The sequence below is a fragment of the Doryrhamphus excisus genome, chromosome 7 (genome assembly GCF_030265055.1).
Source record: "Doryrhamphus excisus isolate RoL2022-K1 chromosome 7, RoL_Dexc_1.0, whole genome shotgun sequence".
Classification (NCBI taxonomy): Eukaryota; Metazoa; Chordata; class Actinopteri; order Syngnathiformes; family Syngnathidae; genus Doryrhamphus; species Doryrhamphus excisus.
In genome coordinates this window covers 18,693,628-18,721,585 of record NC_080472.1, presented here as the reverse complement: position 1 = coordinate 18,721,585, position 27,958 = coordinate 18,693,628, and the positions used below count along the sequence as shown (strand labels likewise).

Here is a 27,958-nt window from a genome sequence, read left to right as displayed (position 1 = left end):
ATTAATTAATAAAAAAAACGACAACAAATTTGTTATAGTAGTAGACAACCAATCATAGTTAACCCAGTGAACCTTTTTATTAGTTAGGCTCTTATTTATTTAAAGTAGAAACGCTTTACAAAACCTCTTATGTACACTACAGTGCTGAAACCAAATAGAAAAACAGATAAATAAATCCTGAAAAGTCCCTCAAGACTTTCTACTGTACAAAAAATATATAAAGATCATGTCAGATTTTTTTTTGTTTTTTTTTTGAACCCCAAAAGGCGCATCAAGTGCTCCACCTCAAGTGAAGCTTTCAAAGAGGGGCAAAAAAATAAAAAAATGAGGCTTTAGCTTACATGTTATTATTTTGGGAAAGATTTTTCCACTCGAGCAGTGAGACTAAAATAGTGGAAAACTCAACTGGGTTTCTGGGAAGTTCCTCAGAAAAGCTGCAGATTTTTTTTTAAGGCTTTGGTCTAATTGTCCAGTGGGAAAAGAGTCACAAAGCAGGAACTTGATGAAAAGGACAAAGTCTCTTCTATGAACATTCCATGAGGACAGGCACTAGAAGGGGAATGTTGTGGGCTACATTAGCATGTGGGAAGAGGAAGAAACATTCCATGAGCGACACATAGTAGTTTTGGAAACAGAATGTCTGTGACTAAGTGCTTTTTTTTTTGGAAGTATCAAACATTCATAATAAGCAAATAAACTATAGACGTGACGCGTAGAAACGTCTTGGAAGAACTGACTTACGTTTAGGAAGTAGCGATATACGTACGCTGCATGTGTGCAACGTTGAACAATTACAATTTAGGATTCTTCCTGATTGTGTCATTTTCTATTCTCTTTGCAGTCATCAGTATTTAAGCTGAGCAGACATGATTACAACATTGCTGCTAATATTCAGACGCAATGACTCATCAGTGGCTTGGAAACAATGCAAGGCTGACGCATAAACCAGGGCTGGTAAATTACAGATAATTCATCTTTCGTCACTGGCTAGAAGGAAGCGGTGAATTGGGGCACTTCCTGAATGCCCAACGGCTGAACCCTTTCCGTGAGCTGTACAAAAAAAATAAAAGCTCCAATCATCGGTACTATCTAAAAGAACACTTAAATTGTGTTAAATCGTTTTCCTTTTTACATTGCTTTACACCAACCAAATAAAAACTATACATTTTTTTTTTAATCCGGAAACTATAAACTCTGCTCCTCCTCGCACTTTGGAGGAGCTGGGGGCAGAGGGGGTGGCAGAGGGGGCGGCGGGGGAGGCGGGGACTGTGCCGCAGAGGGCGGCGGCGGGGGAGGAGGCGGGAAGGAGTGAGGCGGCGGGAGGGAGGGTGAGGGCGCGGGCGCTGGGGGCTGGTACTGAGGCAGGAAAGAGGCGGGCGGGTGCTGGTGGAACGTCTGGGATGGGAGGAAGGGGAAGTGCGAGGGGTAGAAGGGCTTGGCGTGCGGGTGGAACTGGTGGTGTGGGTGGGGGGGTAGCGGCGGGAGCGGAGTGTGGGGGTAGTAGGGCTGGGACTGCCCGCTGGGGTCCAGGTGGAGCTGGCTGATGTGATGCGCCTGACCGAGGAAGTGGGGCAGATTTTGGGGAGGCCCGTGGGGGAGGTGGGTGTGAGGCAGCAGGGGGGAGTAGGAGGGGGGGAGCATGTGAGGGAGATGAGGTGGAGGATGGGGGTATTGCTGCACGTGCCTCGCTGCGTCCAGATGAAGCGGCGTGAAGGTCCTCGGGCTTGCCTCGGCACCGTGAGTCCATTTTTCCGCGAGCGTGTGAGTCCGCATGTCACCATGGGAGCTGACGGGGGCGTGAACCTCCAATGGCATCGAAGTCCACCTGTTGGAGACCACTTCCGGATTGATGCGGGGTGAGTGTTTATCCTTCTGAGGGGGCGGGACGATTTGGGATGACGCGGAATCTGAGGAAGGAGGATGAGAGTCCGGTGCAGGTGTGGAACTCGGTGATGAAGAGGAAGAAGAAGATGGATTGGGAGCAGCTAACAAAGACGATAAACTGGAAGGCGACGTGGCGGTTCTCTCTCTCTCTTGATGATGCGGGAAGTGGTGATGATGGCTGGGTGTTGATGATTTTGCATCAGAAGGAGGATGAGGAGAGGCCGGTGCGTCCTTAAGAAGAGGAGAAGTGGATTTGTCCGTTTTAGGAAGTTCTACTTTGACATTAATCTGATGCGATTGTTCTTCCTTCTGATCCTTATTGCTTGCTCCGCTCGCTTCCGAGTCCTCTGCGCGAGGCAAAAGTGGTGAATGGTGCAACGTCCTGTTTGCGTTTTCAGCGTCCACCTCCACCTCCTTTATCCTCTCCTTGGCCTCTTCTTCACTCTTCTCTGCCTCCTTTTCCTCCTCGTCCACATCTCCTTGGTGATACTGCCTCAAGCGAACGTGCCAGGCCAGGCTGCAGACGGCCGACACCGTCTTGAACTGGTGGACCACGTTGCGGGGGATGAAGTATACGTCGTCGTGACACAGGCGGATGCGAGCGTAGCGGATGCCCTCGCGGCGTAGCTGGTTTAGCTTGGCGTCGTCCACCCACTGCACACACTGCAAATACGAGGGGGGAAAAAAAAGACTAATTAATGCAGTGCAGCTTAAGTCCACCAGGTGGTAGCATCATCATGGGGGGATAATTCTGTCTGACAAGTCTTTAAACAGTGGCACGGCGGACGAGTGGTTAGTGCACAGACCTCACAGCTAGGAGACCAGGGTTCAATTCCACCCATGGCCATCTCTGTGTGGAGTTTGCATGTTCTCCCCGTGTATGCATGGTTTCCTCCCACATTCCAAAAACATGCTAGGTTCATTCATTCATTCATTAATTTTCTACCGCTTTTTCATCACGAGGGTCGCGCAGGGTGCTGGAGCCTATCCCAGCTATCTTCAGGCGAGAGGCGGGGTACACCCTAAACTGGTGGCCAGCCAATCACAGGGCACATATAGACAAACAACCATTCACACTCACATTCATACCTATGGACAATTTGGAGTCGCCAATTAACCTAGCATGTTTTTGGAATGTGGGAGGAAACCGGAGTACCCGGAGAAAATCCACGCATTCACGGAGAGAACATGCAAACTCCACACAGAGATGGCCGAGGGTGGAATTGAACCCTGGTCTCCTAGCTGTGAGGTCTGCGCGCTAACCACTTATAAATATAATATATATAATAATATAATATATATATATATAATATAAAATATACACTATAAAAATCCCTTGTGTTTATTAAAAAGCCAATGTGAACAATAGTTCAATGATAAGCAGCTTTGAAGGAAACCAATCTCCAAGTTCTGCTTTTCATTTCCAAACGTTTCTTTCTTTACTCCTCAAAAACTAAAAACATATTACCCAAATCTTAGCTATAATCACTGTAAACATCCTCTGTCTCGTACACCGCCATGTTTGTTCATCTGAAGACATTACCCGATGATATCCCTTCTGGAAATGAGGCTGAGCTGCGAGCCAATTCATCATGGCTGACACCATGAACAAAAATCAGATTTTTGTGAATTTACTGTTTGCTTTGAAAAATCACACAAACAATATAGAACACGTTTAAGAAAATTTGATGAATTATGTCAGGGACCCTTTAAGAAATAATGTGTGTGTCTGCAAACTGTAAGACCTGAGAGAGCGGAGGTTCATATAGATCCAACTGTAGCCGCTGAACCACGTACGGGAACTCAGCGGCGTGGAAGCACACAACGTCTTTGGTTACGCGAGGAGGCTCTGAGCTAAAAATACAAAAAAAGGACAAAAAGAAGGACAATTCATGTGTCACCTGTCTAAGAACCTTGCCTAAAAAACAAGCATCACGCCCTTACCCTTCTTTGAAACACACGGCCTTCAGCACGCCTACCGCCGCCGTCGTCTGACGCTCGAAACCTTGGCCGATGTGGTCGGCATGGGCTCGCGTCCTGTCCTCGAACAACATCTCTCTGGGCTCGCTGGTCCTGGGCAGGGACTGGAGGAGGTTTTTCACCTCGTTGGTGGAGCTAAAAGAGGCAAATCCTACCAGTTAGTACAGTTAATAAGACAGCCTGGTCTGTACGGCGGTCTAGTGGCTAGCGCGCAGGCCTCACAGCTAGGACACCCCAGTTCAATCCCACCCTCGGCCATCTCTGTGGGGAGTTTGCATGTTCTCCCTGTGAATGTGTGGATTTTCTCCGGTTTCCTCCCACATTCCAAAAACATGCTAGGTTAATTGGCGACTTTATTTTTTTTTTGGTCTCTTTATTTCAATATGTTGACGATTTTGTCCCTCAACTTTTGGGAAAAAAAAGCATGTTTTATTGTGTCATTTTTTTAATGGAACAAAGAAGTGTGACTAATTTAAGACTTTTTGAGAGCAAACTGGTCTGTTGACACCTCTACGTTTTTTATAATAAAATCAAAAGCTGGATGATAAGATTGGCTGTTGTCTTTTTAAAGATAAACACAGAATCAGTTCAGAATCAACACAAGGGCTGCACGGTGGTCGAGTCGTTCAAATCCCACCCCCGGTTTCCTCCCAAAACATTCCTATTTTAATAGGTTAATTGGCAACTCCAAATTGTCCATAGGTATGAATGTGAGTGTGAATGGTTGTTTGTCTATATGTGCCCTGTGACTGGTTGGCCACCAGTCCAGGGTGTACCCCGCCTCTCGTCCTCCAGCACCCCCGTGACCCTCGTGAGGATAAGCGGTAGAAAATGAATTATTTTTGCATGGTTAGCTTCTTTATGCATGCTCTTTATGCTTGTTTGGGTGTTGACATGGTTATATTTCTTATTTTGTCCATGTTGGCTTGTATTTGAAAAGGTTTTGAGCTACGACTAAAATTTATATATATATTTTTTTTTAATGCATGTGTTGGTATGTACTTATGTTGTTTTCATTAGTCAGGATTTTAGTACAATAAAAGGGATTATTTCAAATACATTTTTAATGAAAGGTATAAGACCGTAAACACAGTTAGTGAATGTGAGCTGAGAAGGATGACTACAAGCTCTGAAAAAAAAACACTGCAGTCGGATCCAAATGAGAGCGTAAAAGCACATTTTGTAGAACGCTTCCGTTGAGGGCAAGTGTGACAAGGCAGACGGTACAGCAGGTACAGCAGGCTAGGCTATACCCCCGTGTTGCTTCATTCATCAGGAGATAAGAGGAGAGCGTTGGGAGAGGAGGTAGAACGCAGAGGGAAACGTTAGCGAGCCAGATTAAAACACTCCCAAAGACGGCTCCGTGGACGTGAGCCGGCTGTGGGTTGACGCTAATGAATTGAGAGCGGGAAAGGTGCTAAGGGAATATGCTGAATGTTTGGACAGCATTGGACACTTCATTAGGTACACCTGCAGAATCATTCATTCATTCATTTTCTACCGCTTTTGACTCAGGAGGGTCGAGGGGGTGCTGGAGCCTATCCCAGCTGTCTTGGGGCGAGAGGCGGGGTACACCCTGGACTGGTGGCCAGCCAATCACAGGGCACATATAGACAAACAACCATTCACACTCAATTTGGAGTTGCCAATTAACCTAGCATTGAGGAATGTTTTGGGAGGAAACCGGAGTACGCTGACTATGGCCGAGGGTGGGATTGAACTCTGGTCTCCTAGCTGTGAGGTCTGCGTGCTAACCACTCGGCCACCGTGCAGCCCTTGTGTTATGATTTAAGAAAAAAAAAACAGCCAATCTTATTATCCAGCTTTTGATTTTATTATAAAAAACGTAGAGGTGTCAACAGACCAGTTTGCTCTCAAAAAGTCTTAAATTAGTCACACTTCTTTGTTCCATTAAAAAAAATGACACAATAAAACATGCTTTTTTTCTCCCAAAAGTTGGAGTCGCAAATTAACCTAGCATGTTTTTGGAATGTGGGAGGAAACCGGAGTACCTGGACGGGAAGAACATGCAAACTCCACACAGAGATGGCCGAGGGTGGAATTGAACCCTGGTCTCCTAGCTGTGAGGTCTGCGCTCTAACCACTTGCCCACCGTGCGGCACCTACAGAATCATTTTTCTAATATTTCTAAGAGCGGTTAATTGTGCACAATTAAGAGATTAGCGCTCCAAGGTCAAAATGAGACTTTTGACTCGTATTTAATGTCCCGCTTAAACTAATTTGTATCACTGAATCTCCATAAAACAGTTCAAAACCAGCTGTTGCACAAATGTTTCTGACAGCAGTGTGTGTCGGATGCTCAATGATCTCATCTAAGCAGTTTGTGTGTGTGTGTGTGTGTGAATCATGCGGAACCAGTTGGCAACAACAAAGCTGCATGCTACTACTTTGTGTGTACGTTATGTTGTTTTTTTCCTGGTTACACTAAAAGGTCACAAGTTGTTATGATTTAGTAGAAGATTCCCTCACCGTTTTCTTTTAAAAGGTGACTTTGGTATGTCTGCAACAGGTATCATCTGCTCTCCCGGTCTGACCCACATAATGGGCCCATCGTCGCTCTCATCGGGACTCATCAGGCTTAGACTGGATAACGTCCCCCATGGAAGAGTCCGCTGCAGCCAGGAAGGAAAAACAAGCTGATTTTTCCCACTGAGCATCGATATATCAAAATACTATTTTGGACTGTGAAGCAAAACAAGATCTGACAGCGATGAAGTATTAGAGCGTGTGTGCCTTTTTTATATTCAGCATATCATGCCAGTTTTCCAAACTGCATGCAGGGCTTTACAGAGTCAACACACACAGCGCAGCAAAGCAAATCCTGTCACTCCAACGAGTAAACACAGCATTTTATGGGCTGATTAGTATTATTGCCATTCATCCGGTGTTCTCGAGCAATTCACCTTGAGGAAGGGCGACTCTTCCAGCATGCCGAGGAATTCTGGGAAGAAGTTCCCCACCTCCTCGTCCACGGCTCCAACCAGGCTGATCTGTCGCATGGCGCCGGCTCGGTATGTGCCGTGACTGTAGGTTCTCTTCACCTGAGAAAACATACGTGATGATTACTAATAGGACTTTGTAATATTTTGGTTGCCTTACAGACATAAATGAATGCTTGTTTACTTCTTTTATTGCGCTTATATCCTGGTTGGATGCTAAAAGCGTTGTGTAGTCGCTCCAAAAACAGTGTCAAGGTTTTAGTCCTGTCCCTTGTCGACTTCCTGCAATGACGTCATTGAACAACCCACCCGACATCTTCCTAACCTCTCGAACTGCTTGTGTGCTTGTGCCGTTTCTCAATGGGCATATAAGCCTTCTCCAGTGGGTTACTGCGTCACAACAAAGCCCCTGGCTGCTTTTCCCCGACACACGTTTATTACATAATCTCTCCCTTCTAACAAAAGGAGAGCACTCTGAAGGAAACGCATTAGCTGCTGGCTGGCGCCTTTTATTGATCCTTAAAAAAAAAAAAAGCACTTGGGTTGAAATAAACAACGGGACACAGTTAATGCTCATGCGCCCTGATCACATGTATAAATGAGAAAAAAACGAATCATAATATAAAATGTGCAGAGAAGCCACAATAATGGCATAAAGACTATTCTCGTAAAAAGGAAACGCTTGTCAGGTTTGATGCCAAGCTTTTGTAAATGTTCCATACTCCTTTTATCCAACAGCCAAAATTCCAGTGTAGCGACTGCATATTTTCAGTGTCACTTCCTGAAGGTGTAATGCCCGACATTTAGCACATGGAAACAAAAGAAGCGGTGCCGGTGAGGGTGAGCGGGACCACTCAAGAAGATGTATGTGAACGTGTACACCTGTGCCCTGCGAGCATTCATCAACGCTCCTATCTGTGGGCACCACACTGTTTCCCAAGGTCACTGCTGAGAAAAATGGTGTTCTCTTAAAGGGACAGCTGCATAAAAGCCCGGTCGAGATATTTAATTTGGGAGTTATTAACACTCTGGAATGAATGTACATGAGAATCATGCAGCACTATAGTGATAGAGCATTAATATTTTATGATAGGATGAAAAAAAAATAGCCAGGAGGGTGAGCAACAGAGCATAAACTACTGTAGTAATACACACACATGCTGGCAGTATCTCACTGCAAAGCCACTCAGGAGGTTTGAGGCAAGGCTTTTCATTAGAGACTACTACCACAATAATAAACACCCTTTTTCTACACCTCTGTATTGGATCTCATTAGATAAGCGGGTGGGTTGTGATTGCTCCGCCATTGTTGTTGACGTGCTCATTACATTCGGACATTAGCATCGAGTGTCAAATGCTGTCTAAATGTGGCACAGATGGAGGCAGACACCAGTTGATAAGCGCGGCTGTTCATCTGTCATAATAAACACTAGAAGGTGTCCTATGTAAACAAGCGTGGCTTTGCTTTTTAAGTACAACCAATAATAATCCATATTGATTATGATTATGTGTGCAAAGAAATACTTGGCAGCGCACATGAAACACAATACCATCTGCCGTGTCTTTACCACCATATGAACAAAAGCTGCTTTATATCTCACTGTCAGCGTCGCACTCGCCCACGAATATCCCGCAATTCCCTCACCTGAGAGTAGAAATTAGCCATGGTGGTGGTTTCTATGTCCTTCTTTCCCAGGATCTCCTTTTTGACCGGCGCTGATGGGAAGTTGGTGGAGAAATACTCCAGGAAATCCGGCAGGTAGGCGGCCTCTCCGTGGATGATACCCATGACATAATGAGCAGCCTAGGAAACAGGAAGTACAATAAGTAATAGATTCGGTGTAGTGGGACGCTGTGATCGTACCTGTGACGAGTCCTCGCTGAATGATAATTTGACAAACTCCTGGGCAAACCTTTGCCGCTGGGTCGGGGAGAGCAAGGAGAGTTGCGAGGCGTACGCGTGGGCCACTAGGGCCCCTCCGTTAGGTTGACACTCAATATGGATGTAAGGCGCAAACTCCAAACCGGCCATTCCTGGATGGATGCAGCGCACAGGGTGCTTGTTTGGAGAAGCATGCCACATCTTGTGCTGGGAAGAGTTAGCGAATGAGGTGACAGGAGAAGGGTGAAGGTGTGTGCTTTTGTCGTTGGGGCAAACTGGAAGCGGTGATTTGAATGGAGACACGGCGTCGGAGGAATTGGTAAGTGGAGGAGGAGGAGGAGGAGGAGGAGAGGGGAGAAGGAGCAGGCCGGCACAAATGGTTTGACATGAGCGGTGGTACATCTTCACTCGCTTGTGCTTCTCGCCCTCTTTGTGTTTCTTCTTCTTTTTCTTCTTGACTTTTTTGATTTGCAGTTCCGAGTTGATCTTGGCTTTGACTTCGCCATCTGGGAAAAAAGGTCACAATGAAAACTTGTGTATATATACTATATTTTCTGGACTATAGGTCGCTCCTGAGTAAGTCACACAAAACCAAAAATGCATAATTAGGTAGAAAAAAAGCATATATAAGTTGCATTTTTTGCGGGTAATTTACTACTCCTTATAACTACTTGACCAAAACAGACATTACGTCCTCTTGGAAGGCAAGTTCTAACAATAAAAGAATGGAGAACAGGCTGAATAGGTGTAAGATATGCTAACACAATAGTTATTCAGCTACACAAAAAATAAACATGAACAGAAAAGGTGACCAGTGTTTATGTAACATAATTTTATAAGTCGCTCTGGAGTATAAGTCGCAGGAACAGCCAACCTATGAAAAAAAGTGTGACTCTGGAAATACGGTAAATTCAATGTATGTTAAATGTTTTGTATTTTCTTTAGCGGCGTAAAAAAGTCGATATTATCCTGTGATAAAACAAGCAATTAAAGGATTTTTAAAAGGGTTTTTCCATTTATTTTAAGTCTTGAACCCGGTGTTGCCAAATTTCAAACACTTTTTGAAGTGCCAAACTTCATTCATTTTGTACCGCTTATCCTCACGAGGGTCGCAGGGGGGTGCTGGAGCCTATCCCAGCTGTCTTCGGGCGAGAGAGTACACCCTGGACTGGTGGCCAGCCAATCAGAGGGCACATATAGACAAACAACCATTCACACTCACATTCATACCTATGGACAATTTGGAGTCGCCAATTAACCTAGCATGTTTTTGGAATGTGGGAGGAAACCGGAGTACCCGGAGAAAATCCACGCATGCACGGGGAGAACATGAAAAACTCCGCACAGAGATGCCTGAGGGTGGGATTGAACTCGGGTCTCCTAGCTGTGAGGTCTGCGCGCTAACCACTCGTCTGCCGTGCAGACCAGGCTGACTTATTAATATGTTTTTAGATACCATAGTACAGTGTTGCAGCATGACTTGAATTTAAAAAAAATAATTGATATGCAATATCAAAATAAAGTTGTGTATTAGGGATGAGTCAGTATGTTTCCACCATCAAGCAAATGGAATCCCCAAAGAGAATCAGATATCACCTCAATGCTGCAGACATCCTTCAGTATGTATTGACAAAGTTCCTCCGTATGAGGACCCTACTGCTGTCCCTGCAATTGTACAAAGAAGGTGTACGGCTAGTCGTATAAATATATATAACACTTGAGAGGTGCTGCCGCATCAGCACAATTTGAAGCATCTGATAACATCTCGTCTCGTTTGCAGCCCACGCACGTTTTTGGCAGGCACATAACGCGGGAATGAGGGGCAGACTGAGCACAGACAGTAATACAATGTGTGTGTGTGTTTAGGAACGGGAACAATAAAGAGAGCAACAGAGCGGGTATTTGCACACAAGCCACTAATCCAAAAGCTCTTTAGCCCACACATCACCCCCCCCCCCCACCTCCCTCCCCAATTCCCCTTTCTGCAAATACACACATCTTTTCATCAAGTGTCATCCGGCCACATAAAATAATGCGTGTTGTGTGTGTGTGAGCTTGAATGATAATGATGCAAATGGAGGGATGTCAAAATAAGAATGAAATTACGATCTAGCAGAGATATGCTATGATGTTTTCAGATTTAAATAATAATAATAATAATAGTACATTTTATTTGTATAGCGCTTTTCAAAATACTCAGACACTTTACAGAAGAATGGAGTTGAATAAAAGCAAGTAAACAGAGTAAAAGATACATTAAAATACAACATTCATTCATTAATACACAGTTAAAACATGAGTAAAAGCGGGGCGGGGCACAGCAGTCAGGTATAAAAAGTTAGACATTAAAAAGGTGGGATTTTAGTTGTTTTTTGAAACTAAAGCCAAAGATGTAGCACCACTGGAGAACATATTTGAACGAGGAGATCAAACTGTTAATGTTATGGTAGCTCTCACAAGAAACATACACATAAATAAATACTTAAATACACATAAATAAATTAATAGCAGCATCTTTTGTGTTATATCACCACCAAAATAAAATTGTGACCACTGGATTGCATAAGTCTCAAGATAAGTTCTCATATAATTACAAACACCTTAACAAAATAGACTCAGCCGTTAGCCGCTTATTGATTTCCTGTGGCTGCTTCCTGTGGCCTCTACGCTATCTTGTAAACGTAACTAATAAAAAATGCTCTCGTTTCCTCTTTGCCCCGACTGATAATCACAAACATTTTTAGAAAAAACACTCCACTCAGATCCCTGGGTGTGGTATCACTGCATGCGCACACACAGCAGTAATATAAATAATACCCGGGCAGATTTAATGCATGCTAATATGCCTCATCCTCAGCCCTCCATAACGGCACACTAGGAGGGGCTGAAACACAATGAACGCCAGGGTGTTTGTGTGCTGCATGCAAAGTCTGAGGACCAGTACCAATGATCTAAGATCTTTCATGTGCAGCCACTGGCTATATATACAGTATATGTGTGCATGGAAGACCTTGAAATGTCCCAATGTGGTCATGCACCTCAGCTACAGCACAACTGAAAGGCAATGTTACATCAAATTGAAAGAGTAAAGAGTTAGATAAACAACGGTGTTTAGTGTTTCAACTACTTATACTTAATACACTACAAAGTATACATGTCCTCACAGTTTTTCAGCCCACAATATACTTTTAAAATGCCCAAGTCCCAAAGATCGATAAAAACTGATGGATTGTTTCCGGTCGGGATTGATTCTCTTTGCATTGTCCTGTCTCTGTTTTCTTTTTTGTTCTTCTCTATCCCCTCCTGCTCCGGTCCGGTCGCACCAAATTTACATTAAAAAACCCATCAAATAAAGCCAAATAATACTCCAGATAACAGGGAAGATGTAGCTTACAAATATGTTTAGCATGGAGGGGCATTTAGATGAATAACATTATCTGCCCCAATGGCAGATAATGACAGGACCAACCAAAAATGAATAAATTTAAAAAAATAATAAAATTATATAATTTTATTAGACCGGGGTTCAATTCCACCCTCGGCCATCTCTGTGTGGGCGACACAGTGCATGCGTGGGTTTTCTCCGGGTACTCCGGTTTCCTCCCACATTCCAAAAACATGCTAGGTTAATTGGCGACTCCAAATTGTCCATAGGTATGAATGTGAGTGTGAATGGTTGTTTGTCTATATGTGCCCTGTGATTGGCTGGCTGGCCACCAGTCCAGGGTGTACCCCGCCTCTCGCCTGAAGACAGCTGGGATAGGCTCCAGCACCCCCGCGACCCTCGTGAGGAAAAAGCGGTAGAAAATGAATGAATGAATATATATGTATATTGTGAAAGACTATTTCACAATATTTTTGTAAACGCCGACAGTGCAAATGAGCAAAGTATTCCTGCTGACAAACATAATAAACGTGACAAAGCTTCAAACAATAAAAACGTCACCTACCTTTAATGGGTGTCTTGACTTCACCATTCTCCCTCTTGATGTCATTCATTGCTTTGTGCTTCTTCTTCTTCTCCTCGCGCTCCTCTCGATCTCGTTCTTTTGTCTTGCCGGGGAGCAGGAGACCTTCAGCGTTTATAAACACATAAAAGATGTTGATGAAGATCATAGCACTTGCTTAGTGTCCAATGGGGTGTTGATGACATCATCGACATTGTGTCTCATAGCCACCAGAGGACATATTTGTAATGGTAATGGTTTTATTTCATTTGAACATGCATCAGATTACAATTGAATGCATCACATAATCAGTTCACAGTTCCACAGTGCCCTCCATCTGGTACTTTTACAATCAGGAACTGTTACATTTGTTCACTTCCTGCTTTCTTAATATAGTTTACATTTTTTTGTTTTTGTTTTTAATCACGTACTGCAGTACCGGTACGTGTTTACATGTTTTCATTGTGTTTACTTTTTTTTTTAGTCTCTTTCTTTGAACTTTTTGTTGTTTTTTTTTGTCTTAATTGTGAAAGTGAGCACTTGCACCCTCAAAGAAGAAAACATCTTCATGAGGATGTGGGACAGAATGCTTAAAGGACAAAAACAGGAGAATAGATGCAATGATGTCCTCTTTTCAATGACCAAATGAAGCCATCCATCCATCCATTTTCTATACCGCTTATCCTCATTAGGGTTGCAGAGGTATGCTGGAGCCTATCCCAGCTGACTTTGGGCGAGAGGCGGTGTACACCCTGGACTGATCAATGACTTGCCAATCACAGGGCACATATAGACAAACAACCATTCACACTCACATTCATACCTATGGACAATTTGGAGTCGCCAATTAACCTAGCATGTTTTGTCTGGGCGCTAACCACTCGACCGCCGTGCCGCCCTCAATAGATATGCAAATATGTAACAAACGACACTATCTGTTGCGCCACCGCAGTTGTGTTTATGTTGACTTTGTCGACCAAACGCCTCAGTAATGGTTGTGTTTGATGATTAGTTGGTTCCAACCCTGCGTCTTCGTTGTCACTATACTTTCCAAAAAATGCAACCTATACAGGCTGGTCTTGTGTGTGAACCTGGTTCATTCTGTTTTAAAAACAAAATATTCCCACCCTTAGCTTAGCTTTTGCGCCTTCATTCATTCATATTCGGCCTTTGGTGACTTGCAGGCTGCAGCACTTACTAGCAGCCCCGCCTCCACCCGCTGGCACAAAGACTGAATGACTGACAGCTATAGAACCAACACCAGGGGTGTTGAGACTGATGTAAAAAATGAACTCTCTCGACATCCATATTTAGTAGCGAGGGAGGAGGAAAATAAACATGCGTACATGTGTCTATATCAATGTTATCCATATTTGTTTTTGGAATGTGGGAGAAAACCGGAATACCCGTAGAAAACCCACAAATGCACACTGAGGACATGCAAACTCCACACAGAGATCCCACCCAGGTCTTCCTGACTATGTGGCCAACCTGCTAACCACTCATCCATTAAAAGGCCGTTAAAATAACTGCAATGTAACATTTCACTGGTTTATATGCGGAAAGGTAAAATGACACTTTAAGCCTTTTGCGTGGGGACAAAAATGCTAGAAAAACATCCATTTAGAGCCAAGGCTGGATAGTGCCTACAAAGGAGGGCTTACTGGGCTCAGTGGCCAGATTAACAGACATGCCAGGATGTACTTAAGACGTTTGAGTGGGGGTAGCCTGGCTCATATGCACTATTTGAGCATCACAAGGTCATATCGACGAGTAGATGCTATCAGAAACAAGAGGAGAGAAGGAAGTGGTTACATAGGTTAAGTTAACAACGCATAATGTGCTCCCTCCAAACATCTTGGCATGGATACTGAAGGACTGAAGGAACACCCTAGGCTGAACTGGTTAAGTAATTAAGCAAACAGAAATAATCAGACTTGTGAAAACTACACAGCTTGTTTGTTTACTATCCAACATCCAATATGCATCTTGTTCAACCAGCTTCCACTTACTCCAATAAACACTGACTTGACATTTTGGGGTTCAATGCGCAGCCTTAATTAGGTGTGCTTATTATGTAATCCATTTACATGCTCTCCCACCATCTAATTGCTATGTTTACATGACAAGCGTCACTTGTTCCAATGCAGAAACAAACACAACAGACATGCATTAGGAAATGCTCATATGTGAACATGTTGAATTGTGCAGGTTTAAAATTGTGATGTTATTTAATGTGGTATTGTTAAGCTCACATTGAACTAAACTATTATATGTTCCACAAAAAAAAAAAGTTATCACCTCTGACTGGATCTTGTGGATGGAGGACATGTAGGACTACAAGATGTTCAAGGCTGTGTGCTTACAATTTAAAGAAATTACACTTTTGTATTGTTATGATCTTTATTATTAGACTCCCAATTGTCTTGTTCTGCTTTAAAGAAACTTTCAATAGTCCATCGTAATGGTAATGGTAATGGCATCCCATAATCAGTTCACAGTTCCACATGTCCAAAAGGAGTAGGAAGAAGCAAAGCTTATTAAATCCTACCCCTCCATCTAGTACTTTTACAATCAGTAACTGTCACATTTGTTCACTTCCTGCTTTCCTAATATAGTTTAAGTTTTTTGGGGGGGTTTTAATGAGGTGATATGACCATACAATGACATAATGGGTGTTGGGTGTCAAATGTAGTTCTTCCCTGAGATCATATTTCTCCTCTCTTGTAGAGAAGTATTGGATGACATTTTTAGCTAATTGGTTATTTTTAGCCTTATGCATTATTTTAGCTGTTTGAAGATGAACTATATCAGCAAGTTGAAGTATTTGTGATTTTAGAAATAAGGAGTTAGTATGTTCTCTGTAGGCGGCATTATGAATTATCCTTACTGACCTTTTTTTGCAGTACATTTAGCGAATGAAGATTGCTTTTATAGTTATTAGCCCATATTTCCACACAATAAGTCAGATATGGTAGAACCAGAGAGCAATAAAGAGTGTGGAGTGATTTCTGATTGAGAACAAATTTTGCTTTGTTCAATACTGAAATATTTCTGGCCACCTTAGGTTTCCAGCTTGTATTTTCATCTATTGTGATCCCCAGAAATTTATTTTCGTTCACCCTTTCAATGTCCACACCGTCTATTTGTATTTGCTGGTGCAGAATCGTCATTCTTCAAAGAAGGAGGAATTTTTTAGATAGAAATCAACAGAATGACCAAAATGAATCCATCAAGAGCATGTCACTAGCTCACTTGACAGTACATTCATCAAAGTAATAAAGACAAGCCGAAAGAAAAGTCAGATAATTAATGTGCTCCCTTTTCCTGCAACCTGATAAATGATAGCCAACGTGTCTTACTGACTAGCCAGGGCATCGGCGCCGACTCACCCTGGACGGAGAATCTTACTGGTGAATGTGTCCCAGTTCTGTGACCTTGCGTTTATGTACTTCGAAACTGGCGGCGACCAGTGGGTAGCTTGCAAACTTCCTTTTGTGACCCCAATATAATGTGTTATAACACTAATATCATCAGACATTAACTACTGACTCGCTACTGAATGCACCCTCCCAAGTAAGCAAGTGTGTCTGAAATGGAAATGGCAAGGCATTCAGGGTGGAAGTGGTTCAATTTGCTCTATCAGAAGCCCAGAAAGTATGCCTAAAAGTGGGCAAAAAAGCAAAACATTCCGCACGAAAGTACACATCCAGGTGTTTCCTCCCACATTCCAAAAACATGCCCTGCGATTGGCTGGCAACCAGTCCAGAGTGTACCCCTGCAGCTGTGATAGGCTCCAGCATATCCGCGACCCTAGTGAGGATAAGCCCCATGGTGTCTCTCAGTTTGCATGTTCTCCCCGCGCTTGCTTGGGTGTTCTCCAGGTGCTGCGTCTTCTTCTTCCCACATTCCCAAAAACATGCATTTCAGGTTACTTGCAGACTCTAAATTGCCCATAAGTGTGAATGTTGGAGTGAATGGTTGTTTGTGTCGGTGTCCTTGAGGCGACCAGTCCAGTGTGTGGCCTGCCTCTTGCACAAAGTAAGCTGGGCTAGGCTCCAGCTCACCTTTGACCCTAATGAGGCCAATATAGAAAATGGATGGATGTAAAATGTGTCCTGGTTTACTTACAAGAATGGAGCCAAAGGTACTTGGCAGGAGTAGGCGGCTCGATCCAAATAACAATTGCAATAACAATAGGATCTTTATTAACTGTTGTAAAAATCTCTACTACGGAACCTTAGTTAGTGTTTTTCAGTTAAATATTGACATTAAAAATTTACACCAACATTTTGCCTTAGTTAAGTTACAAAATAGAAACCAGAAGCCAACTAAATAGCCCGAAAATCCATCCATCTGTCCATTTCCTGTATTGCTTGTCCTCACCAGCCTCGTAGGAGGTTTTCCACTAAATGTATTTGACTGTGGCGCACCGCCATTGTAAAATAAAAGCCTAAACACCTTAGAAATATTTTTTTTTACATGAAAACATGTTAAATAAATAAATAAATAATCGGAACTGCGTTGTTCATCACTGGAATCTGACCAGAACTAGTAAGTAAGTCAGTGTTGATGCACTACACTGCTGATGGGGATGTTATACAACATGTCAAAAAATCTGAAGTATCCCTTTCCTTTTCTTTGATCAATTATACGAAAAAGTTTACTGCATGTTAAACTATAAAAAAAACGTGTTTTGTGTTAACATGTTTGGCTTTTCTAATTACATTGAAGGATCCACGGTCAGTTTATTTTCACAGATATCTGTTTTTATTATTTTGCTCATATTGTCACACGGTCGATATTCTTATATTTATATGTTGTTATTGGCAATTCTTATATTTATATGTTGTTATTGGCAATCAGAGATTAAGTCTTTGGAGGCAAAGAGCCAAAGGATTTGAATGAGAGCCAATAGTAGTTTTTGCTTTGTTTGGTTAGCTTGCACTATTGACTTTATTTTGTTCAAAATATTGTGTGTAATAAAAGGGAATGATGAAATTGTTTTATTACTTTGTTGCGGCATTGTCTTATATTATTGTATATAGTTCAATTATTGTTGATGTTTTTTGTGAAATTTTCTCTCACGTTTTATTCTGACTATAAAAAAATAAAGGCAAAATAATTCAATGATCTTGAAAATGTTCAAGTAAAAAGTATCGGTATATACAAGACTGTCCAGGTATTTATTTTATTTATATATGTTCAGTTTATAGTATTAGTACAAGTTAATTGAATTGAACATATATCGCAGTATTTACTTAAAGTGGATTGATCCAAAAATGTGCAGTATCGCCCACCCCGAGTGATCCGAGTGATCGGCTTCTCTCCCAGGCTGAGCTCAGCGAGGGGGGCGTGGTGCTCCACCAAAACAACACTTGGCCCATAATGGCGGGCGCCTGTCATGTTGTTATGACAGCGGCGTGCACTTTTAATACACAACCTCCACGGAGGATACGTTGATAAATCGATGTGATATAACAATTAGCACTAGCTCTAATGTGTAATAGCTCAGTTTTGGAGTACAATTAAGTATTAATCACGTACACGTTACGAGCTAGCATTGGGAGGGGGGTTGGCAGCCATTACCCCCGTGGACACATCGCCTCCGTCGGGGCTTTGTGGCGTAAACACCCCCCTCGTTTTCCGGACGTCCTTTAAAACGGTAGCCCACCCAAAAATTTGACTATAAAGACTAATTAAAAACTACAACAGTGTACACACGTTTCATGTTAAAGAACACAACTAAACTTCATGTAATGGTTTTGATAATGAGGGATTACTGTAAAAGACCCTGGCCTACCTTTTGGTGGTAACGTAGCATCTCCATTTTGTCGTTTCACCGCAGAAATGTGGTTAAATCTGCCTGGGTCGCTGCTAGCGTTGCTCCCCGGGGTGAAGAACAGTTTCTTTTTCACTTCTCCGCTCCCCTTCACCCTCTCTTTATCCTTGCTCGGCTTCTTGGTCTTTCCAGAAGGCGTCTTGTGGAGGAATAAGTCGCTCTGCTTTAACATTTTGTGAGCATTCGGAGGTGCTTGGCTTCCCACAAGGCTCGAATTGAGGCTCCATAAGCCCGCGGGACTCGCCTGCTTCCTCGGCTGCTGCTGGAGTTTCTCCGCGCCGCTGCAGTTGCCTCCCAGTAGCCCTCCATCCCGGATGACTTTCTTTGGTTTCACGCTCCTCTCCTCGACTCGGAGCTTCTTGGGCGGCGGTGCGGTGAAGTCCCGGCAAGACTGGGAGCGGTTGTCGGGGGCTCTCTTCGCCTCGGTGGTCTTCGGGAGCGGGCTTTTGACGAGGTTTGCTCCGCCGAGGAGAACGGAACTCAGAGAGTCAGCCATCTTGAAGGCTTCTCTCTCTATTTACTCTCTTCACCCAACTGCCGCGCTACGTGCAAAGGCGGGCATGGGCGGGGCCTGCGCTTTGCTTTGATTGACAGTTCGGAAGAGGGGGCGGGGTTGAATGTATATTATAATTATAGTCGTCGTCATCATATAAGATGTGCATTTGTTTACCACCGCGTAAATGTTAGATTTTTTTTTATAATTTATTGTTGTTTATTTATAATATATTTATCTATATGCCTAAAGAACCCCTTGCCTGAAGTTGGGGTGACCACCAGAGGCCATTTGCAGCTCCTTATATTATATACATATTATATATTATATTGTATTATATGTTATATTATATTTGAAAGTGTACAAAGAACCCAGGAAAAATCAGAAACAGACCAAAAAACCACAATGTAAAGAAAATAAGTTGAACTGTTGAGACAAATAACTAATATAATATAAAAATATACAAAACTGCAACTGCATATTTTGATTTGTTAGTACGCCGTCTTCAATAAAAAGAGTAGTCTATTAGATCATTTTAAAAAGCCCATTCTGAGAAGTGTATGAGGTAATGATGATGGTGCGCCTCTTTGATCCAATCTTCCCCAAAAGGATTATCTTATTTCTTCCCTCCATAGAGAGAAACATCATTGTGGCAATGCTCCAGCCTTGTGTACACTTTTGATTTACTGAGACTGGCTATATCAGTATTCTACAGCCGGCCAGGAAAGAGATTAGTGACTGAACAACATCTTGGTAACAAGGTTGAATACATTACAAACAATCTTCTCACACACTGTATTTATAAGACATTGCATAACATGTTAAACTACTCCATGAGGAAATAATGTAACTCAGTTATAATAAAACATGCACGGTGTCATTTGCACTATAGTGCACGCATTCAACTTATTGCACGAGAGCAAGAGTCGTCAGGTCGTCAAACCAGAGGGGGGCTAACACACCAATCATACACGGCTGCATTGTAAGGATAATGGCTTCTATTCATGAGAGAAGATAATTACAGTGTGTGCCCATCTGCTGCCGCTTGTCAACAAATATGAAATCCTCAAGTCAAGCAAAAAGCCTTGCAGAGATTAATTGCTATTAGCATATGTGCATGCAGGTGGCAGAGACATCCTGCTGCGTGACAGCGCACACACACACACACACACGCGCGCATTTCAAGCAAGTCATGACATTATCGGTTTACACGAGCGAATCTGTTCGCAGCAATGGAAGGCATCCAACAACACTTAAAAGTGCAAAACTGGAGTTTTGCCACCGTATAGAATATACCAAAGCTTAAAATAAAAGTCAACACAACAATATAATAAAAAAAAAACAACGAAGGCCTGTGTATATTATAATGTTCATTTTACTGATTGATTTCTGCAACATACAAACATTTTGTGTGTTTGAGAGGGAGACGAGAAGAAAAACAAATGACAGAAATTGAGGAGTGAGTTGGAAGAGTGGATGGGGATGGGGATGGGGACGGGGCGGAGGGGGGCAAGGCGTTCTCTTAAAAAGGCACAGGTGGGCTCGTTCCAAGATGGAGGAGTGTGTGCATACTGAGTCTGATGGACAAGAAACGATAAATAGAACAGTTGTTTTGGATAAGACCGTGACCTGATGTAGTGATTGCATGGAGAGAAAGAGAGAGAGAGAAAGAGAGGGAGAGAGAATGGTGCGGACATGAGGCAACAAAACAACTGCGCATACAAAAATAACCTTTAAAATAGCATTTACAATAGAGGAAAAAAAAAACAATTATTATTATTATCATTAACATTATTATTACAATCTTGAACAGAGCCCAATGGCAGTCAGCTAATTAAAACAATCTTTCTTTTAAGCATATAATTAAAATAACCCTGAAATATTATCCAAAGACAAAAAAAAAAGGGCAGAAAAAAATAATTTACAATTTGTGTAGGGACTTTCTTACATCTTCTGTTAAAAGTAAAGAAAATGTCTCCTAAAATAGATCTGAACTGACCTGTACAATTATAAAAAAAATGATGCATATACTGTAGTAGAGGATAAAAGTGGAAAGTTAGCAGTTAGCTTCGAGAAGCCTGTGGACTGCAGACATTTCGGTGTCGGTCAAGTCCGACAATAGTATCCGTCTCATGTGCAACATAACACAAAACAAATCAGGCTGCTCCCAATGAATATGGACTGCGGTGGTTGGAAAGATTGTGATTCTAGAGAGAGAAAGTAAAGCTAAGAAGGACTGTCTTTTGAATGAAGAGACAGACTTAAGGCCGGCTCATGGTCCCAGCAGTGAGAACCAGAGTCTTAGAGGAGACTTGTTTGGTCCTTGTTCATCACTCTCGATCATTTTACGTGGAGTTCTACCTTAAATAATAAACATTGTGATTCCTGCCTTGTTGGTTGTTGGAAATATTTCACATCAGATTAGGACCGCTGCTAAAAAACCAAACGCATCACTCTGAGACTCTGGTGGAAAAAAAACTAAGAGGTCAGCAAAGAGGTCACTGAAGCTAATGCATCCCTACATAAACCAAGACAAGAGAGGGCGGGGGACACAATCTCGCCTTTGGGTTTCTACGCTCATCCTTAAAAAAAAAAAATGTAGCACCAGCTCACAGAAAAAAAGAGTAAAAGATTATCTCACTTCGCTTTCAAGATTGTTGAGGACACCTTCCGGTTTGAGCGCCGACTATAGGAAGGCTTCCATTTGGTCAAAGACAACAACAGTCCCTATTTAATCCCACACGTCAGCATCCAGAAACATCAGCAAGCCGAAGTGGACGATGCGGGATTTGAGCCTCTGCGTCCTCCTTTGCGGTGTGGAGAAAGAGGGAGGAGGAATAGGAAGAAAAAGGAGGAAGAAGAGGGGATCCCGGCAGGCTTTTCAGCTTGGCTTCGGACCACCCGGGTCTTAGATCTTAGTCCGTCTCCGAAGGGGACGACACGACATCGCTGTGGACAGAGCACCGTCATGTCCACTCCAAGGGGGGTTGTCGAGGGCCTTTGGGTGGAATGTAGCGGTTACCGAACCCTAAAAAGGGGAGAGGCACACAAAACGATGTCGTAAAACAAGAAACATTCCTACAAGGGGAAAATTCATGAGCTTTCAAGAACTACAATAACTATACGACCTGGGCGAAAATGATTATTTTAGATACATACAAATGAGAAATTACTATCACAGGAAAATAAAATGCTGGATGAATAGAATGGGCTGACATGTCTGCCTACAAATCAAAAACTACCAAGATAGTATCAACACTATATAAAAATTTAATGGAGGGAAAGGAAAATATTCATTATATTAAAAAAAATGGGAAAAAGAGCTAAAAACAAACATTACAGAAACTGAATGGTTGGGTATGATTATGACCCAAAACACCACATTATCATCTCGGGTCTGGAGGGAGCATTGCTGGAAGAATATAATTAGATTTTTCATTACAAATATGATCTCAGGGAAGAAGTACATTTGAAACACTTCTATGCTAGGACTACGTTAAAAAGCCATAGCATTTCAGTATGTGGAATCAAACTATGGAATGGATTGAGTAAGGACCTCAAACAATGCACAACGATGAGACAATTCAAGAAACAATACAAGCAGTTGATGTTTGCTAAATACAAGGATGTCTTGAACCAGTCATGATGTGCTATATATATATATATATATATATATATATATATATATATATATATATATATGGAGAGTTACTATGGAACCCATAATGTCATTGTAAGGTCATATCATCATAAAAAAAAAACAACTGTATTATGGAAAGCAGGAAGTGAACAAATTTTGTCATTGGATGGTCATATCACCTCGTACTTCGGTAAAAAAAAAACTAAAATTGAAAAAAAAACAAAAAACTTTTATATTATACAGTGAGAACGGATATTATAAAATTTTAATATTTTAATATTATAGCATATTATAATATTGTATTTTATATTTATAATTATATTGAGAAATATATCACCTCGTACTTCGGTACAGGACAAAAAAAAAAACAACAACAAAAACCTTAAAATATATTAGGAAAGCAGGAAGTGAACAAATGTAACAGTTAGTGATTGTAAAAGTACCAGATGGAGGGGTAGGATTTAATAAGCTTTGCTTCTTCCTACTCCTTTTGGACATGTGGAACTGTGAACTGATTATGGGATGCATTCAATTGTAATCTGATGCATGTTCTCCCCCTGTGCATGCGTGGGTTTTCTCCGGGTACTACGGTTTCCTCCCACATTCCAAAAACATGCTAGGTTAATTGGCGACTTTAAATTGTCCATAGGTATGAATGTGAGTGTGAATGGTTGTTTGTCTATATGTGCCCTGTGATTGGCTGGCCACCAGTCCAGGGTGTACCCTACCTCTTGCCTGAAGACAGCTGGGATAGGTTCCAGCACCCCCGCGACCCTCGTGAGGAAAAGCGGTAGAAAATGAATGAATGAATGAATGCACCATAGTCAAATTGCGTGCCCCCTTTTTCTTTTGAGTGTGTTTGTATTGCTGTTGACGTTTTGTTTTAAAAAAATAAAAATAAAGTATTTAAAAAAAAAAAAAAAAACATTCCTATGTGGTGTCAAAAGAAGCCAAAAGCTGACTTACCCACCGAGGTCTGCCTTGTTGTCGGCTGCTGCGTTGTCAGCCGCCTTCCTGACACACTCGGACATATCTGTATACAAGGAAACACGCACACGCAGTCAATAGTTAATAATAATAATTGCTGCAGTATAAACAGACAAGCATATGCAAGAAAGGCTACGTGACATTCAACAACTGCAAGTCACCATTTTGGAGCAGTGTATTATGTATGTCAGCAGGCCTCCTGGTGCGCCGTGACAGACAAGCACACGTGCACAAATCCGAAACACTGGTAGTCTGTTTCCTGCTCAAGTGACTCACCTTTGTGTGAACCACTCCACTCAGCCGAGGAGGATGTCTGCACTTCTGGAGTGTCTGAGGGGGGGAGAAAAGGCGTGCATTGAGAATCCATCATGGGATGTAAACTGAACTCCACACATATTCTCATTCATTCATTCACATTCAAACATGAATATGAATATTAATATGAATGAATACAGGAAGCCCATTTATAAATACTGACCGTTTGCCCTTCACTTATTGTTCATTTACTGCATAGTCGTTCCAGTAGCAACCAAGGGTCAACAGCGCCCTCTGGTGTTGTACACAATTTGCATTGCAGTGCTACATTATAACACTAGATCAGTGATTTTCAACCACATTAGTGTGCCTTGAGAAATTGTCATGTGTGCCGTGAGGAATTATCCAATATCACATTTTATAATTAACATTTATTAATCATCATTTGCAAATATTATCTCAATAGCCACGTATACGTGGACCCAAATATTCCAATTGCATTTGGTTTATTTGCTCAAACGGAAAGAATGTAACCTTTGTATACGCCTCATTCCGAAAGAATAGTGCCAATCCGAATGAATATATATAATCGGATTAACAGGGGTGGAATATTCCTTTCCCTAATCCGACTGAGGTATCTTGTAGCCGGAAAAAAAAGTTGTCAGGGTGCGTTCTTCTTCTTTTGTACTTTATTGGCGGTTGGCAAGCAGCTTTCGTGTGCATTAGTGCCATCTGTGGAACAGAATCTAAACCCTTCTATACGCCATTCACAAGTCCATAAGTCAAAAGAAAATATATATCTATATAAAACATGTATTGAGTTGAATTATAAAATGAATTTGAATTAAAAAATATAAATATAAAATATATATTTATATAAAAATATAAAATGAAGCTTGAATTTGATCATTTTCCTGGTAAAATGTATCATATCGCATGCTCAGATATGACGTAACACGTAGCTCCAGACATTCTTCAGTTTTAAAAAATGGAGGCCAGCAATCGGCACTGGACTGATTACGGAAAGTTTGTTTTTGATTCAAACTAAATTCCAAGCCTGGACGAAGGAAAAACTAGCAATACGGAGTTATTCCAACAAGTGAAAGAAAAACTCCAGGAAGTCGGTATCATGTGATATTGGTGTTTACGTTTTACTGCGAATGCCCCATTGACTATTCTGGTTGATTATAGCGACGCATGTAGACATGAGATTGGAATATTCCTTTCCATATACAGTAAACCTCGGAAATATCGGATTCAATTGTTCCCACTGGTTTTGTCCGATATACGCGAAATCCGTTATATGCGTATACCGGAAAATGTCAGTTTTACGCATATATCGGATTTATATCCGGTATATGCGTAAATCGGATTTTATCCGTTATAAAAAGGCACTTCCTTGACTATGTTTCCAATGTACCTGGACTGGGCAATGAAAATAGACGTAAGGTAATGAGAATTGAACTTTATTGGACTCTGAGCATAACAAATTGTTAATTAAGCTAGGCCCTGTTACGCCCGTCAGGCCTACGTTATTTCCAATAATTAGTGAGGTTAAGATCTCATTCACTGCTGTGCTAGTATTATTGACGTAACTCACTTTTATATTTGTCCTAAATCTGGAGCCAGGAGAAAGACAATAGCCAGTGACATCAACAAGATTAGCATAACGATGCGGCCATCCGATATATGCGAGGGAAATTTAATGGAAATGCATTGGAACGGGACTGGAGATTTTGTCCGAAATAGGAGAAATCCGTTATAAAAAATCCGATATATACAATGAATTTTTATTGGAAATGCATTACAGAAAAATCGGTTCTTTTTTATCTGTCCGTTGTGAGCGAATTTCCGATATATCCGAGGTTTACTGTATACCATTGTTTCCGGAAAAGTCATTCGGAAAGAGAAAACCTCCTCATGTAAACATGGCTACTGTCGAGTGTCCGTGGTGTAAAGACTGGCAGAGCAATGTACAGTAAACCTCGTATATATCGGATTCAATTGTTCCCACTGGTTTTGTCCGATGTAAGCAAAATCCGTTATATGCGTATACCGGAAAATGTCCGTTTTACGCATATATCAGATTTATATCCGGTATATGCGTAAATCGGATTTTATCCGTTATAAAAAGGCACTTCCTTGACTATGTTTCCAATGTACCTGGACGCGCAAGCAACGCTGCAAATGACGTCGTATAGCGGCCTGTCACGATTCGGCGAATCGGAGCGCCACGATGCGGCCATCCGATATATGCGAGGGAAATTTAATGGAAATGCATTGGAACGGGACTGGAGATTTTGTCCGAAATAGGCGAAATCCGTTATAAAAAAATCCGATATATGCAATGAATTTTTATTGGAAATGCATTACAGAAAAATCGGCTCTTTTTTATCTGTCCGTTGTGAGCGAATTTCCGATATATCCGAGTCCGATATATCCGAGGTTTACTGTAATATCGGTCCGTGTGGCAACACCTAGCTCGTTCCTCCTGTAGACTTAGTGATGTTTTCCAATGTAAAAAAAAATGTGCCGTGGCTCAAAAAAAGGTTGAAAAACACTGCACTAGATACATGCTTTATTTTGGCCATTTTGTTGTGGGAATGCTCTGTGCACAAAGCAAGGTCCGTACAGGAACGCTTGGATGAATATGGTGTGGAAGAACTTGACCTCAAGCCCGCTAATCTGTCTATTTTTGTTTAGTTTAGCTCCAGCGATACATCCAGTGGGGGGGGGGGGCACACTGACGCAAACGCACCTGTGGCCATTATGAAGGACTCGGGGGTCCTCTCTGGGAGAGGGGGAGGGGAGTCGTCACTGTCCGAGCAGTCTGGGTTAAAAAGGTCAGAGGTCAGATGAGAAAAAAATGTGAAACGTTGCTCCAAACGATTGTTGATTGGTTTGATGGGAGGAGCAAAATCAGTGAGGAAACAAGCAGCCAACAACAGCCTGGGGCCTCACAAAGCAGAGATTAGAAGCGCGCCACCCGTTTCCAAAAAAGCAGATCCTTGCCAAAGCGGAACACTACTACACTTCGGGAATTCTGCCTTTAGTGGTTTTAAATAGTGGAACCACTGCAGCGGTGCATGAGTGGGGGGTGAGGTCACGGCGACTTCATGCAAGCTCAGCCGTCTTCCACGTATTTAAAAAAAAAGTTCTTCGGCAACAAGAACTCATCGAGTGACACAAGCGAGCTTATTATCCGAGTTTCTTTCAGTGATTATTATAGTCTCCCAATCCCGACACCCGCAGAAGCTGGAAAAAAAAAACGCACCACCGCAATCATGACAGTGTTCAAATCCAGTGTTCAATCCAACATGCACTACTGTTCCGTCACCATTCCACATGCACGCTACTTGCACCACAAGCACACTCCTGCAAAAAGAAGCAGATGATTGCTAATTATTGGGGTACAAATCCGCACCCTTAAATACATTTCTTTTGTGTGAAGTCATTAACATGCTCTGAGGCGACTATATAGAGGCAGCTTGTGAGAGTTAACCCTTAATTAACCCAAAGATTTGTGAGAAATTAAAGCAACTTTGTTAAGTTAACTCATCAAGCATCATTCTTACAGTAAATTAATTGACTTCAGCTCATTAAGGGCGGAAAAGTCGATTGTCGTACTTGCTGTGGCCGCAGTGGGCGGCGAGGAGCTCTGCCCCGCGATGGACATGGGCGACACCTTCCGCACCAGGTGGTGATCTCCAAAGTGAAGGGATGCAACCGTTGCCGTGGAAACACTGGTGTGATAACACTCCCTTCCTGCGGCGGACATTTCGCCGTCGCCGTCTTCGTCATCAGAGTTGTCCGAGTGGAGAGGGTTGGTGAAGCTCAGGGCAGTCCGAACTGGAGTGGAGGATGAGGATGAAGATGAGGAGGAGAGGTGGGAGGACGAGGAGGAGGACGGGGCGACGTGATCAGAGGAGGATGACGACGAGGAGGTCTTTGGGAAGGCTTTCTCCGGGCTGCTGCAGGGTTGAGTCCACGTCGCCTGGCCGGACTTGAGGTCCGCTTTGTCGCTCTTCACGGGGAGGTGGTTGGGTCTTGGCGGTGGTCCTCCGTCCACTCCAGTCTCCCTGCATCCA

At 42.4% G+C, this 27,958-nt stretch overlaps 2 protein-coding genes across 5 annotated transcripts in view; both read right to left on the bottom strand.

Annotated features, from left to right (window-relative positions):
- Positions 1-43: 43 nt before the first annotated feature.
- Positions 44-19,017, bottom strand: LOC131131930 (lysine-specific demethylase RSBN1L-like). Its single transcript, XM_058076998.1, has 9 exons — positions 18,457-19,017; positions 12,657-12,779; positions 8,689-9,212; positions 8,470-8,628; positions 6,789-6,926; positions 6,355-6,497; positions 3,829-3,999; positions 3,630-3,738; positions 44-2,547 (listed from the first exon to the last, which is right to left on the bottom strand). Exons 1-9 carry the CDS (start codon positions 18,989-18,991, stop codon positions 1,186-1,188), a joined length of 3,264 nt encoding a protein of 1,087 aa, XP_057932981.1. The 5' UTR covers positions 18,992-19,017; the 3' UTR covers positions 44-1,185.
- A 1,320-nt stretch (positions 19,018-20,337) lies between these two features.
- ptpn12 (protein tyrosine phosphatase non-receptor type 12) overlaps positions 20,338-27,958 on the bottom strand; it is a 30,211-nt gene continuing 22,590 nt past the window's right edge. Inside the window, exons 14-18 of one of the 4 annotated variants that reach the window (XM_058077662.1) lie at positions 27,498-27,958; positions 26,629-26,700; positions 23,892-23,945; positions 23,595-23,661; positions 20,338-22,016 (exon numbers count right to left, since the gene is read on the bottom strand). The exon at positions 27,498-27,958 is cut by the window's right edge and continues 461 nt beyond it. In XM_058077662.1, coding sequence (XP_057933645.1) covers positions 22,007-22,016; positions 23,595-23,661; positions 23,892-23,945; positions 26,629-26,700; positions 27,498-27,958 — 664 coding nt within the window. In that variant the 3' untranslated portion in view covers positions 20,338-22,006. The remainder of the gene's footprint in view (positions 22,017-23,594; positions 23,662-23,891; positions 23,946-26,628; positions 26,701-27,497) is intronic. The other 3 variants (XM_058077661.1, XM_058077664.1, XM_058077663.1) reach the window with 3 other exon arrangements.